Consider the following 15,447-nt stretch of genomic DNA (forward strand, 5'->3'; position numbering starts at 1 on the left):
AAATTTGGCTTTAGTAAAGCTTAATCTTGCTTAGACTTAAATTTGTGTTTCCTGAAAGCAAATCTTAAATGTCAAGTTCTCTTTTGCATAGTTAATAAATGTCTGGTAAAAAAATCTTATTAAAATATTAAGATAGTTTGTTTTCTGCTTTGTTGAAATTTAATTCCTTTATAAAAAAATCATTGTTTTAAATTTTCTTTTTTCTTGAAAGATTATAGTTGAATAAAGGGCTTTTGATTTAAAAATTGGATATTGAATATGTAGAGCAAGAGTCTAACTGTCAGAATTGATTCGTGATTAAAGTGTCTGTAAAGCATTTTTAAAAAATTTTTAATTTGTTATATATGACAACAGAAAGCATTACAATTTATATTACACATATAAAGCACAATTTTTCATCTCTGGTTGTACGCAAAGTAGAGTCATATCCTTTGTGTCTTCATACATGTACTTAAGGTAATGATGACCCTTGCATTCCACCTTCTTTCCTACTCCTGTGCCCCCTCCTTTCCCCTCCTTCCCCTTTTTCCCTTTGTCCTATCCAGAGTTCATTTAATCCTCCCACCCCCAACAGCATACTATGGATCAGTATCCTTAAATCAGAGAAATCATTTGTCATTTGGTTTTTGGGATTGGCTAATTTCACTTAGCATTATATTTTCCAGCTCCATCCATTTAACTGCAAATGCCATGATTTTATTCACTTTTAATGCTGAATAATATTCCATTGTGTATATATACCACATTTTCTTTATCCATTCATCTACTGAAGGGCATCTAGGTTGGTTCCTCTGTTTAGCTACTGTGAATTGTGTTGGTATAAACATTGATGTGGCTGTGTCCCTGTAGTATGCCATTTTTAAGTCCTTTGGATATAGACTGAGGAGAGGGATAGCTGGGTCAAAAGGTGGTTCCATTCCCAGTTTTTCCAAGGATTCTCCATACTGCTTTCCATATTGGCGGTTCCACTTTGCAGTCCCACCAGTAATGTATGAGTGTGCCTTTTCCTCCACATCCTTGCCAACATTTGTTGTTTGTATTCTTAATAGCTGCCATTCTGACAGGAGTAAGATGAAATTTTAGAGTAGTTTTGATTTGCATTTCTCTAATTGCTAGAGAAGTTGAACATTTTTTCATATATTTGTTGATTGATTGTATATCTTCTTCTGAGAAGTCTGTTCAGTTCCTTGGCCCATTTGTTGATTGGGTTATTTGCTTTTTTGGTGTTAAGATTTTTGAGTTCTTTATATATTCTAGAGATTAGTCCTGTATCTGATGTGTGTGTGGTAAGAATTTTTTCCCAATTAGTAGGCTCTCTATTCACCTCACAGATTGTTTCTTTTGCTGAGAAGAAGCTTTTTAGTTTGAATCCATCCCATTTATTGATTCTTGATATTAATTCTTGTGCTATAGGAGTCTTTTTAAGGAAGTTGAGGCCTATTCCGACCTGATGGAGATTTGGGCCTGCTTTTTCTTCTAATAGACACAGTGTCTTTGGTTTAATTCCTAGGTCCTTGACATACTTTGAGTTGGGTTTTGTGCATGTTGATAGATAGGGTTTTAATTTCATTTTGTTGCATATGAATTTCCAGTTTTCCTAGCACCATTTGTTGAAGAGGCTATCCTTTCTCCAATGTACATTTTGGTGCCTTTATCACATGTAAGATAACTGTAATTATGTAGGTTAGTCTCTGTGTCCTCTATTTGGTACCTTTGGTCTACCAGTCTATTTTGTTGCCAATACCATGCTTTTTTTCTTACTATTGCTCTGTAGTTTAGTTTAAGGTCTGGTATAATGATGCCACCTGCTTAAATATTCTTGATAAGGATTACTTTAGCTATTTTGGGTCTCTTATTTTTCCAGATGAATTTTATGACTGCCTTTTCTATTTCTATGAGGAATGTCATTGGGATTTTGATTGGAATTGCACTAAATCTGTATAGTGCTTTTGGTGGTGTGGCCATTTTAACAATATTAATTCTGCCTATCCAAGAACAAGATATATATTTCCACCTTTTAAGGTCATCTTTAATTTTCTTTTTTTAGCGTTTTGTAGTTTTCATTGTAGAGGTCTTTCACGTCTTTCATTAAGTTGATTCCCAATTATTTTTTTTTGATGCTATTGTAAATGGAGTGGTTTTCCTCATTTCCCTTTCAGAGGATTTGTCACTGATATACAGAAATGCCTTTGATTTATGGGTGTTGATTTTGTATCCTACTACTTTGCTGAATTCTTTACTAGTTCCAGAAGTTTTCTGGTGGAATTTTTTGGGTCTTCTAGGTATAGAATCATATGGCTATACCTAGAAGAACTCAAAATAGTGCTAATTTGAGTTCTTCTTTACCTATTTTTTATCCCTTTAAATTCTTTCGTCTGTCTAATTGCTCTAGCCAGTGTTTCAAGAACTATGTTAAATAGAAGTGGTGAAAGAGGGCATCCCTATCTTGTTCCGGTTTTTAGAGGGAATACCTTCAATTTTTCTTCATTTAGAATGAGGTTGGCCTGGGGCTTTGCATAGATAGCTTTTACAATGTTGAGATATATTCCCGTTATTCCTAGTTTTTCTAGTGTTTTGAACATGAAAAGGTGCTGTATTTTGTTGAAGGCTTTTTCTGCATCTATTGAGATAATCATATGGTTCTTATCTTTAAGTCTATTGATGTGATGAATTACATTTATTGATGTCCATATATTGAACCAACCTTGCATCCCTAGTACACCCACTTGATCGTGGTGTACTATCTTTTTGATATGTTTTTGTATTCAGTTTGCCAGAATTTTATTGAGAATTTTTACACCTATGTTCATTAGAGATATTGGTCTGAAGTTTTCTTTTTTTGATGTGTCTTTGCCTGGTTTTGGAATTAGGGTGATATTGGCCTCATAGAATGAGTTTGGAAGTGCTCCCTCTTGTTCTATTTCCTGAAATAAATTGGAGAGTATTGGTATTAGTTATTCTTTAAATGTCTTGTAGAACTTGGCTGTGTATCCTTCTGGTCCTGGGCTTTTCTTGGTTGGTAGGCTTCTGATGGCATCTTCTGTTTCATCACTTGAAATTGATCTGTTTAAATTGTGTATATCATACTGATTCAATTTGGGCAAATCATATGACTCTAGAAATTTGTTGATGCCTTTGATATTTTCTATTTTATTGGAGTAAAAGTTTTCAAGGTAATTTATAATTATCTTCTGTATTTCTTTAGTTTCTGTTGTGATGTTTCTTTTTTCATCATGTATGTTACTAATTGAGTTTTCTCTCTCCTCTTCGTTAGCATGGCTAAGGGTCTGTCAATTTTATTTATTTTTTCAAAGAACCAACTTTTTGTTTTGTCAATTTTTTCAATTATTTCTCTTGTTTCAATTTCACTGATTTTGGCTCTGATTTTAATTATTTCCTGTCTTCTGCTTTTGGTGTTAGATTTGTTCTTCTTTTTCTAGGGCTTTGAGATGTGATGTTAAATCATTTATTTGTTGACTTTTTTTTTTTTCTTTTAAGGAATGAACTCCATGCAATTAATGTTCCTCTTAGAACTGCCTTCATAGTGTCTTAGAGATTTCTATATGTTGTATCTGTTTTCTCATTCACCTCTAAAATTATTTTAATCTTCTCCTTGATGTCTTCTGCAACCCATTGTTTATTCAGTAACATATTATTTAGTCTCCAGGTGTTGGAGTAGCTTTTATTTCTTATTTTATAATTGATTTCAAATTTCATTTCATTATGATCTGATAGAATGCAGGGTAGTATCTCTCCTTTTTTATATTTGCTAAGAGTTGCTTTGTGGCATAATATATGGTCTGTTTTAGAGAAGGATCCATGTGCTGCTAAGAAGAAAGTGTATTCCCTTGTTGAAGGATGAAATATTTTATATATGTCAGTTAAGTCTAAATTATTGATTGTATTATTGAGTTCTATAGTTTCTTTGTTCAGCTTTTGTTTGGAAGATCTATCCAGTGGTGAAAGAGGGATGTTAAAGTTACCCAAAATTATTGTGTTGTGGTCTATTTGACTCTTGAACTTGAGAAGAGTTTGTTTGATTAACATAGGTGCTCCATTGTTTAGGGCATATATATTTATAATTGTTCAGTCTTGTTTGTGTATGGTTTCCTTGAGCAGTATGTGGTGTCCTTCTTAATCCCTTTTGATTAACTTTGGCTTGAAGTCTACTTTAATTTGACATGAGGATGGAAACCCCTACTTGCTTCCATAATCCATGTGAGTGGTATGCTTTTTCCCAACCTTTCACCTTTTCCTATGAGATGAGTCTCTTGGAGGCAGCATATTTTTGGGTCTTTTTTTTTTTTTTTTTTTTGATCCAATCTGCTAGTCTATATCTTTTGATTGGAGAGTTTAGGCCATAAACGTTTAGGGTTATTATTGAGATATGGTTTGTATTCCCAGCCATTTTTGTTTATTTTTGGTATTTAACTAAGACTTGGTTTCTCTTCTGATTAGTTTTCCTTTAGTGCAATCCCTCTTTCTTCTTATTTTTATCATTGTTTTTTATTTCCTCTTCTTGGACTATTTTGCTCAGCATGTTCTGAAGTGCAGGCTTTCTAGCTGTAAATTCTTTTGTTTATCATGGAAGGTTTTTTATTTCATCATCAAATCTTTATTTCATCATCTTCATCATCAAACTTTTGTTTATCATGGAAGGTTTTTATTTCATCATCAAATCTCAAGCTTAATTTTGCTGGAAATAAGATTCTTGGTTTGCATACATTTTCTTTCAGAGCTTGATATATGTTGTTCCAGGATCTTCTAGCTTTCAGGGTCTGGGTTGAAAAATTTGTACATATTCTAATTGGTTTTCCCCTATATGTAATCTGATTCCTTTCTCTTGTGGCTTTTAATATTCTCTCCTTATTCTGTATGTTAGGCATTTTCATTATAATGTGCCTTGCTGTAGATCTGTTGTAATTTTGTACACTTGATGTCCTGTAAGCCTCTTGTATTTGATTTTCCAATTCATTCTTCATGCTTGGGAAATTTTCTGATATTATCTCATTGAAGAGATTGTACATTCCTTTGGTTTGAATCTCTGTGCTTTCCTCTATCCCAATAACTCTTAGAGATTTGTACTTTTGATGCTGTCCCATAATTTTTGGATGTTCTGTTCATGGTTTCTCACTATCTTCACTGTGTGATCAACTTTATTTTCCTGATTGTATACTTTGTCTTCGTTATCTGACATTCATTCTTCCAAGTGATCTAGTCTGTTGCTTATGCTTTCTATTGAGTTTTTTTTTTTATTTGGTTTATTGCTTTCTTCATTTCAAGGATTTCTGACTTTTTTGGGGGGGATCTCTATCTCTTTCTTGAAGTAATATTTTGCGACCTGTATTTTCTCTCTTATCTCTTTGTTGGAGTGATCAATTTTTGCTTGTATTTGCTCATTTAGGTCATTCTTTAATTTACAGATCATTTTAATTATGAACCTTCTAAACTCCTTCTCTGACATTTCATCAACTTCACTTTCCATGGGTTCTGTTATTGTAGTATCCTGGTTTGTTTGGGGCACTTTCCTCCTTTTTTTTTTTTTTCCATGTTGTCTATGTATCTTCCTTTCTTGCCGTTTCTACCCTATTATTCTTGTAGTACCCTGGGCATTTTAACTTTGTGGTTGTGCAAATTATCTGTACCTGACCTTGATGTTGGGCTTCCAGACCCTGCTGGTGACCCTCAATGTATGTTACTGCAACTAAAGGTGGTGGTGGCAATAGGGGAGATAACTCGAGATGCAGCAGTTGAGGTGCCCCAAGATGGATGTAATGTCTTACAGAGATGGGGCTGAAATGGTGGGCCTTACACTTTCTTTGGGATGCCTGCTCTGAGATGCATCTGCTTTTAGGCCCTGACTGTTGTTGAAAGGTAGGGACTATGGTATGGGGAAGGCTATGGTGATATCTGCAGTTTCCTAAGATGGAAGTGGGTTAGGCTTGGGCTCTCAGGTGGGGAGTGTGGTGGTGGTGAACTCAGACCTACCCTGGGCCTGGGCCACGTGCAGATCGGTGTGGGAGGATTTGGGCTGGGCCTCAGCTCCCAAGGTGGCCTCTGTAAAGCATGTCTTAAACAAATGCCTTACTACTGCTCACAGTTAACAGTTCTAGAACTTGCTTGTTTTGATTGATTGATGTTTAGAGTTAACAAGAATAATGAAAATACAAGTAAGGAATAAAAGACGTCCACTCATGATAAGCACTCGTGTATAGAACTGAGAAGAAAAATAATCACTTTGCCAAGCAAACATATAAAAATCCTGGACATTTTAACTTTGTGACAGTATAACTTTGTGGAGGATAATAGCAAGTTGGAGCTCTCAATTGGCTGAAGGCAAATGCAAGTTCCTTCTCATTTATAAGCTTTGATTTTGAGGCACAGACTTCAGAAGTTTTTAGAAGTGTTCTCAACACAGTCTTGGTTTACCTGTGTTGGTAACCACACTGGCATACCATGTTCTAAGACTTTTTATTTAATTCCTCCAAGTTTCAGTTCTGTAAAATGGTAATAATAGTGAGAGGATTCTTAATCCAACTACCTCACAAGGCTATTTAGAGAATGTGCACCGTTCACACAATAAATGTTCACAGAAATGAAATAACCTATTTTGAATATGAAGTACTATAAAGCATTGGTGTTGAATGTTCACAACCATTATGGTCAGTTTTCAGCTTCTCTTGAACACTTCTGCTTGCTAATAGATCACACCCTCTTATTTTTCTCATTGGAAAGAGTATTTTAGTGTTAATTGTTTACATAGTAGTTACATCCATCAACCTAATATAAAACTACCCATAAATCAAATACTTTCCCCTCTCTTCTCCCTGCTTTGGGGCTGGAGGGAGGACAGTAGGTGCACATTTAATAAGAGCCAGATTAAGATTAGAGCTCACTCTGTTTTGATGCAGGAATGGAGTAAATATGACCTGGGACAGATAACTTCCCTCAGTGGGCTCAGGACTTTTTCTTTTTATTTTGAGAGTTGTGACTCTCAGAATGATGCACATCTGACTAACCTCTCCAGATTGTACTTAATGAAATATATTTTTCCATAATTCTAAATTATCTAGGACTTAATTGTGTAATTTTTAGCTGCCTAGGATATTGACTTCCTTTCTTTCTCTAGATAATGGCTTCTAGCCATTGTATAGTAATAACAATGTAAAAAAGCGGATGAGCAAGAAGATGTAATTCCATTTTGCTTTTTATCAGTTTTTATAGAGGGCATGAAAGAGGGGCTGAAGACTTCTTAATGTGGAATTTGAACAGTATTTGTGTTTTGTCATCTGCTTGCCATCTATCTTAGTGCCCCATTTCAAGGATAACTGGGGGTCAATGGGACATTTTTGATAGGTCACATTTATTGCCATCAGTACTTTTTAATGAAATTATATTGATTCATTTATTATACTTAATTCCAGGTAGAATGTTATGATTATGACAATGATGGATCACATGATCTCATTGGAACATTTCAAACGACCATGACAAAACTGAAAGAAGCCTCCAGAAGCTCACCTGTAAGTTATGTCTTTGAATTTGTATATACTATATAGTTTAGCTGTGTATTTATTATTTTATTTTATTTTTCTTGGCATAGCAAACAGTTTTACCATGTTTTTTTCTCTGTATTGCGTAATGCTGTGAAATCAATGGGATTTTTTTGTTTGCTAATTTAATAATCAGGTAGTCCAAAATTTATATTTGAATTTTGTTGAGCATAACACCATGGAATGATTTACTAATGCCAGTTGAGGACTGGAAGAAAGCAAGGATCATCATGATGTCAGTCATTTGTAGTGGAAGTCCAAACACTTTGCCCATTATACTTTGGAAAGGTTCAATGATTCCAGAATCAGGAAATAACCTACTTTTATAAGACAATGACCTAACACTGTATACTGAGAAAAGGTAGAGCAAGGTCAGCTTTTATAGTAGGTGTCAGTCCCCCAGAGCCAGCAGGTCCTTTCTGGCTGCCAAATCAGGGCCATTTTCTATGTGTGCTTTTGTGGATGGTCTCTGCCTCTCCCCCATGAAGTCTAGAATACTGAGAGTCAGGGATGGGCCTGAGGGCCATTGACCCTGAGGCCTAAGTAGCACGAAGGAGCCCTCGTTGAGTATGAAACTGGGAAGAGTATTTCCACACGGGCGATAAGCCCAGTACCAGCTTTAAGGACTCTTATGTTAAAGTAAAGAATTATTCTAGGCCCAGGATTCATTCTGAAATGGCCAAGGTTGTATCAAAGGCTATTGTGCATGAGACTGCCTTTCTCACCAAGTTACATTTATGTTTAGAGGTTTGATTTCCTTTTGTTTAAGACAGCACACATAATTTGATCAAAAGTCCTTTGCTTAAGGCTTTTTGCATTTCACTAGTCACAATAGTTAATACTGTTATGCCAGACAAGTGCCTGGACTTGAATTGTATACACTTATGCTACTTTTGCATGGTCTCTTACAGTCAGCTTGCCTCTGATTTGTCCTTACATACAGGGAGGACAAAAGCTTAGTTCATGGTGCTTCAGATGACTTTTATTAAGATCATTTGATGCCTGGTTATGGTGGCATATGCCCGTAATCCCAGCAGCCAAGAGGCTCTCATAGGAGGATTGCAAGTTCAAAGCCAGCTTCCTCAACTTAGCAAGGCTGTAAGCAACTTAGGGAGACTCTGTCTCTAAATAAAAAAATATTTTAAAAAGGGCTAGGGATATAGCTTAGTGGTTAAGAGCCCCTGGGTTCAATTCCTGGTACCAAGTAGGGGGCAACTATCATTTGACTACTTTAACTATATTCAGTTTAGCATCTTAACTTATTCATTAGAGTAAAAAACACTGAAACTTTCTGTCTCTACACTAATGTGGCCATAAGGACACTACTCCAGAGTGTTTTATTTACCCTTCTAGTTTGAGAAAGTAGTTAATTCTCTCTGTAGCTTACTTGTAACCGAATAATATGAATTGTTTATTAGCTTCTTAGAGACCTGAGTAATGCTCATGTGTGTAACATCTACTTTTGAAAATACAAACATGGTGTTTGAGAGAAAAAAGATTACAGCCAGGTGAGAAGGTCTTATTACCTAGTCATGTAAGAGAGGTGAGTTAAAAGAAGGTACAGAGAGTTTTAGATCAAACCTTAAAAACCTTAAAAAAACTATGTGAATAAATAAAACATGTAAACCAGTTGGTTTAAATAATTGAGAAAAATGAGATTAGAGCAAACATACTGGGACTAGCATTTCCAGTAGGTAACATAGAGACCTGCAGTCTGCTCCTAGTCCCTGGTCACACAGCCCAGGTGCTGGACGTAGCAAGTACAGAAATGCTAGTGTGGAGGAGGAAAGATCTTAAATCACCTGAGCAGTTGAAACACAAAGATGGACAATCTTTGAATTAAAACGACAAAGAGCTTAGCTGTAAATATTCTATTAAATTTTTTAAATTTTTAAGGCAGAATTAAATGAGAAATAATAAAAGTCTGAATGCTTAAAGTTATGCAAGCTACCCAGATTAACTAAATACGGACTGGTCTAGTTGTTGTTTCACTAGTTTCAGTTCATTGTTTTATTCCAGAATCAGGAAATAACCTGCTTTTATAAGACAGTGACCTAACACTGTATGATACTTTATGGGTCATGTAAAGCTTTCCTGAATGTGGCTGAGTTGATCCTTCCTTTTCTCTGTGACAAAAGAGGCTTTTATTGTAGTTGCAGTTGTTGTTGCAGTGACAAAGACTTGACCAAGGAACAGGGCCATGTCTTATCGTCTCTGCATTCTCAGTGTCTTCCTGGCACAGTGCCTGTCACTTGGTAGATACTTTGTAAAAGGATAAATTAATGAAGTGAAGAAATCTAGCATAAATGAGTATTCTATTGAGGGCATTTCTGCATCTGTAATGCTCATTTATTAATATTTATGATTATGACTAAGACTGCCAAAATCTTGAACCATCGAGGAATATGTTTTACATATTTCAATTTACATCACTGTATCAAATATATTTTTAAGATATTGATTCTTAGAACATTAGTAGTGACTGTTGGAAGTATATCAATGACTTACTGTTAGCTAGTTAGGGGCAACTTATCAAGTATTAGTTGAGTATTCTTATGTTCTTATTACACATGACAGTGAAAATTTGGCAAAATTTAAACTTGGGAACTATTTTTAAAGACGTGCCATTTTAGGAGTGCCTTAATTGTTGGAAACTTAACTGATAAGTATTTCAATGCTTGAGGTTTTACATAATTGTTTCAGAGTTGTATTTTGCAACAGACCTATATCAGTAAGTGGTTTCATTCCAAGGGGAAAGGTTGTACATCTAAATTCACAACGACATTTCTAATGGTTGCTGGTAAAAATTAACATTTTTGTGTTTTCTTCCTACAGGTTGAATACGAATGCATAAATGAAAAAAAGAGGCAAAAGAAAAAAAGCTATAAGAATTCAGGTGTTATCAGCGTGAAACACTGTGAGGTCAGTTTCCCTTGATGGCTTATAGTGAGATCACATTTTGGGATCTCCTGTCATTATGGTTTATATCAAACGAGTAGTTTAGGCAGTTGAAAATCTGTTGAGCATCTTTAAGGGAAAGAATAGAGTGGGAAACAGTAAAGGAATCTTTCTGGAAACTTTACTTCCAAGATTTGACAACCTGTAGCAAAAGACAAAGAGTATTAAAGTTGTCTGTTATCTTCAGAAATGTGAGATTCAAAGTGTTCTTCTATCCCTTTAGTGGAAATGGCCTGACCCAGTGCATCTCTCTTGGTTATAATTTAAAGATGAGATCTTATGAATGGAAGGGAAAAGTCAAAATTTCTTACAGTGAAGAAGTGAAGTTTTTTAATTTATATTTTTAGTATGATTTCTTTATTATTATGCTCATGAAAGCTGTTGACATATGAGGCTCATTTGTTATCTCTTAAAATTTAAAGTGAATGTCTTTCATTTTTGGCCATTAATATTCTCATCTTACTTAGCATTGCCATAATTATCCTGAAATAAATCTTAAAGATTCATGACATTTAGGGGCAGGAGTACATTGTACTTGAATGCAGGTGTGATTTCAATGTGTTTATACCATGTGATGTTCAGCTTATAATGTCTTAAAAATTTATGCCAGAAAGCTTTTTGTTTCTTTTGTATAGTAGGAGAATTTTAATTTTAACAGTTTGCTATTTGTTTTTAGATTACAGTAGAATGTACGTTCCTTGACTACATCATGGGAGGATGTCAGCTGAATTTTACTGTGAGTAACACACTCACTTTTCTAACAGGCTGTAAAACATTGCTTTCCCCCCTCCATTTTGCAGCATTCTTTTGTTTATTGCCAAACTGTGTGATGAAATTTGCACAGTCTGTTTAGATTCCTCAGAGACCTCAGACAGGTTATCTAGGTTCCTCATGGAAATTTTAGTTTTGTTGATGAAAGAACTCTTTCTCCTGAGAGAAATCAGATATGTACAAATGAGCAGTTATCCTGCAATAATTTAAGGAATAGAAAGCATTAATGCAATAGGTTTGCACAAGACAACTCCTAAGTCTGAGTCATGGGTGTAATGATTCATGATTTAAAACTAGGAAAACAATAGCAAGTTATCTCATGTTGAGGCTTTAACTGTCCATGGAAATAGGCATTTGTTAGGAAATGACTGTAGTAGGCTCTGGAATGAACATTTGTGTCTTATCCCCTGAGGTTTCTTGGTCATCACCTACAGGTGCCCCTGCTTCTCCTTAGTAAGGGCTGCTGTTGTTCTTTGGCAGGTGGGAGTGGATTTCACTGGCTCCAATGGTGACCCAAGGTCTCCGGACTCCCTCCATTTCATCAGCCCCAATGGTGTCAATGAGTATTTGACTGCTATCTGGTCTGTGGGACTGGTCATTCAAGATTATGATGCGTGAGTATTACTTTGGAAATGTTGAAACACTTGTTTTCATAATTCCCCAGAAAGGCCAGTTTTTGTTTCATTGACTGGTATTCTGATCCGGGTGGTAGAATGAGGGTACTGGAGGGAATAGCTTTCTCCCTAAAATTTCTCTAGTTTATTTTTTTCTATTCTTTTCTTTGTTGACAATTTTAGTATTTACTTATGATCTCTCACCTCTTATTGTGCTTAGTTACAAAGTGTTATACAGAGAGTTCTTATTTAATAGCTGACTGAAGTCAACAAGAGTTTTATTTTTCTGATCTGGTTGCCTTGGGGTTTATTCATTAGATAAGTTGTATGTGTGATTGAAATCCAAGTGACACATTTTGTAAACAATAGTAAAAACTATTTCTAAATATGTTTCCTTGGCAGTCATCAAATACTTTTTAAATGATTTTTAACAAGTGCTAAAAGGTAACTAAATCTAATTGCTATAAAATATTCTGAATGGATGTGCAGTGGATAGGTTTTGAATAGATTTGGGGCCTGGCATAAGTCAGTAGTAGAGTATATGTTTAGCATGCATGAGACCCTGGGCTCAATTCGCTGCACCAAAAAAGTACAAAAGAAAACAAAAAAGTAAAAATATTTGAAATAGATTTGAATAATGGTGAAGGTTTACTAAACAATATAAAAAATATGCATTAGTAATTTTTTTTAGCAAATCTATTACCGCTCAGGATAAATTTTCACTTGTCTTTGCTTATTGTTATATATGATAGAAGTCCTTACATACTGATGTAGCTTTTTATTAATCTGTCCTGGCAAAATTCAGAAGCAAATTTTTTAGGCAAATGTGAACAAATCTAAAGCAAACTGGCAATTCCTTACCAGACTAGTAAACTTGAAGGCAAAAATCTTTACATAAAACAAAAAGTTACTTTATAGAATACTTTTTTATATAATCCAAGATGAAAATAAACAGTACTGAAGTATTTCAAATTAAAAATAGCTTGTTATAGAAGTATAATAAAATTTTCAAAGTAACACAATTATAATGGGATTTTTAAAAAGTAGAAATTTATAGGATTACTTTTTTTGCCTCCTGGAAGTTAATAACAAACGGGTTCTAAATTTACTGCAGTGGAAAAAAACAACAACAAAAAAGGAAAGGCATAGTTCTTAGATCAAAGAAGAATTTAAATTGTAATAATAGACTATGTAGGAATAAAGGACACCATGAAGACAGTAACTGGCCCTGTCTCTATAAAGAAACTTTTCTGACTTTATGTGCTTCTTTCTATCTGTCTGTCTGTCTAGTTGGCTGGCTGGCTATCTAAGGAGATGGAGGTCTTGCTATGTTATCCAGACTGATCTTGAACCTTTGGACTCAAGCAATTTCCATCTCTTCTTTTTTTTTTTAATATTTAATTTTGGATGAGCAAAATACCTTTTTTTTTTGTTTATTTTTATGTGGTGCTGAGAATTGAACTCAGTGCCTCATACATGCTCATTAAGTGCCCTACCACTGAGCTATGACCCCAGCCCCTCTGTTTTTATTCTTAAATACGAAGAGTCAGGGGCTGGGGTTGTGGCTCAGCGGTAGAGCACTCACCTAGCACGAGCAGGACCCGGGTTTGATTCTCAGCACCACATAAAAATAAAGGCATTGTGTTGTGTCCATTTATACCTAAAAATAAATAAATAAATATTTTTTAAAAATACGAAGAGTCAAATACAAATGAACTAACTTTTCAACAAAATAAAAGAATACTAAATACAGATTAATCAATTTAAATCAATATTGGAATGCAACCCTGACAGAATGATTCTTAAAATTTTCTAGAAGGAAAAAGGGATCAGAAAAAACAAGAAAATTTTCAGATAAGAGAGAGAGAGAGAGACCAGTGAAGAAGAATTTGCTCTAGCAGTTATTAAGACTTTAAAATAAGCTAAAGTGTGCAATTTGTACATGACCAATGAAACCAAGCAGGCAGGCCAAAAGTAGACCCACATGTATGTATAAGTGAATTTAATATATGATGGAGTTAACATTTTAGAAAGTGGAAGGCAATCTTAGTCATAATGATAGATTTCCTGTATGTATGTGTCAACTATTATATGTCAGGGACCATTTAAAGTACTTTCTTTCTTTTCTTTTTTTATAACCATGCTAGAGATGGAACTCTGAGCCTTGTGTACACTAGGCAAACATTCTAGTGAGCCACATCCCCAGCCCTAAAGTACTTTCTATTTAATACACATCTAATCCTCACATTTCTCTGTGCGATGGTACTTGTATGATCTGCACCATACAGTTGAGAAAACTGAGATCCAGGGAGTTAAGTAACTTGTTCAGAATCAGCTGATAACTGGCAGAGACAGGATGGAGCCTGGGCCATTGGGCTCTAGAGACATGCTCTTGTGATTATGATTTGGAAGGGTAAAAGGAAAGAAAAAATCACCATTTTGATAAATTAAATCAATAAATGATTATTTTTGGAAGTTCAACAAAACTTAGACAAAACTTTGGCAACCCTAACCCCCATGAAAGAGAGAAAGTGTACATAGAACACTAGTAATTAGAAAAAGATTATAAGCATAAATGTAGAGGAAAAAAACTCCAAATATATTAATACTTTGTAAAATATTATGCCATTACATTTGAAAATCCACATGAATGGATGATTTTTAAGGAAGCTCTTAATTACCAAAGCTGACTCAAAGGCAGAAAACTTGAATAGTCCAGGAACCATGGAAGGAAAGGAACACATTCTCAAAGAGCCAGTCCATACAAGGGCACCAGGACAGGGCAATTTCATGTGTAAATTCTAACAAATCTGCAAGGAATGAATTCAAACCCCAAAGAATCAACTGAAAAATAAAAGAGTTACAAATTGTCAAGAATTCAGAAAGGTGATCAGAGACAACACAAAATAAAAAATCAGGTTCTTACCAATTATCAATAACCAATTTAAAAAGAATCTAGTGGAGAAAAGTTACATTTCATAATGCAGTAAAAAATGAAAATGAGGAAAACTACAAAATTGTACTGAAGAACAAAGAAATTTGTTTAAATGGAAAGATATGTCATAATTTTTAGATAGGTATAATAATGAAATAAAATGTGAAATTTCATCTGAATTTATCAATTTAAATTAATATTGGAATGTAACCCTGACAGAGTGATTCTTAAAATTTTCTAGAAGGAAAAAGGAATCAGAAAAAAACAAGAAAAACTTCAGATGAGAGAGAGAGAGAGAGAGAGAGAGAGAGAGAGAGAGAGAGAGAGAGAGAGAGAGAAAGTGAAGAAGAATTTGCTCTAGCAGTTATTAAGGCTTATTTTAAAGCTCAAGTGTAGAATTTGTACATGACCAATAGAACCAAGCAGGCAGGCCAAAAGGAGATCCACGTGTATGTATAAGTGAATTTAACATATGATGGAGTTAGCATTTTAGAAAGTAGAAGGGATTGTAACAGCTAAGGAACTGGATAAGAATTTATTTGAATGAATCCCTGTCACACCTGTAAATATTAGGATATTATTCTGAATAAATTATAGATCAAACTGATAAAATGGA

General features: G+C 34.6%; 1 protein-coding gene across 1 annotated transcript in view; it reads left to right on the forward strand.

The window, feature by feature from the left end:
* The window catches only part of Cpne3 (copine 3), a 55,577-nt gene that overhangs the window by 25,335 nt on the left and 14,795 nt on the right, over window positions 1–15,447 (forward strand). The window contains exons 8-11 of the mRNA XM_046458619.2: window positions 7,425–7,523; window positions 10,389–10,475; window positions 11,188–11,247; window positions 11,763–11,896. Of these exons, the coding sequence (XP_046314575.1) occupies window positions 7,425–7,523; window positions 10,389–10,475; window positions 11,188–11,247; window positions 11,763–11,896 (380 nt within the window). The remainder of the gene's footprint in view (window positions 1–7,424; window positions 7,524–10,388; window positions 10,476–11,187; window positions 11,248–11,762; window positions 11,897–15,447) is intronic.

The sequence above is a fragment of the Marmota monax genome, unplaced genomic scaffold, assembly GCF_021218885.2.
Source record: "Marmota monax isolate L192 unplaced genomic scaffold, Marmota_monax_Labrador192_F-V1.1 WCK01_AAM20220418_F8-fsc00147, whole genome shotgun sequence".
Taxonomy (NCBI): Eukaryota; Metazoa; Chordata; class Mammalia; order Rodentia; family Sciuridae; genus Marmota; species Marmota monax.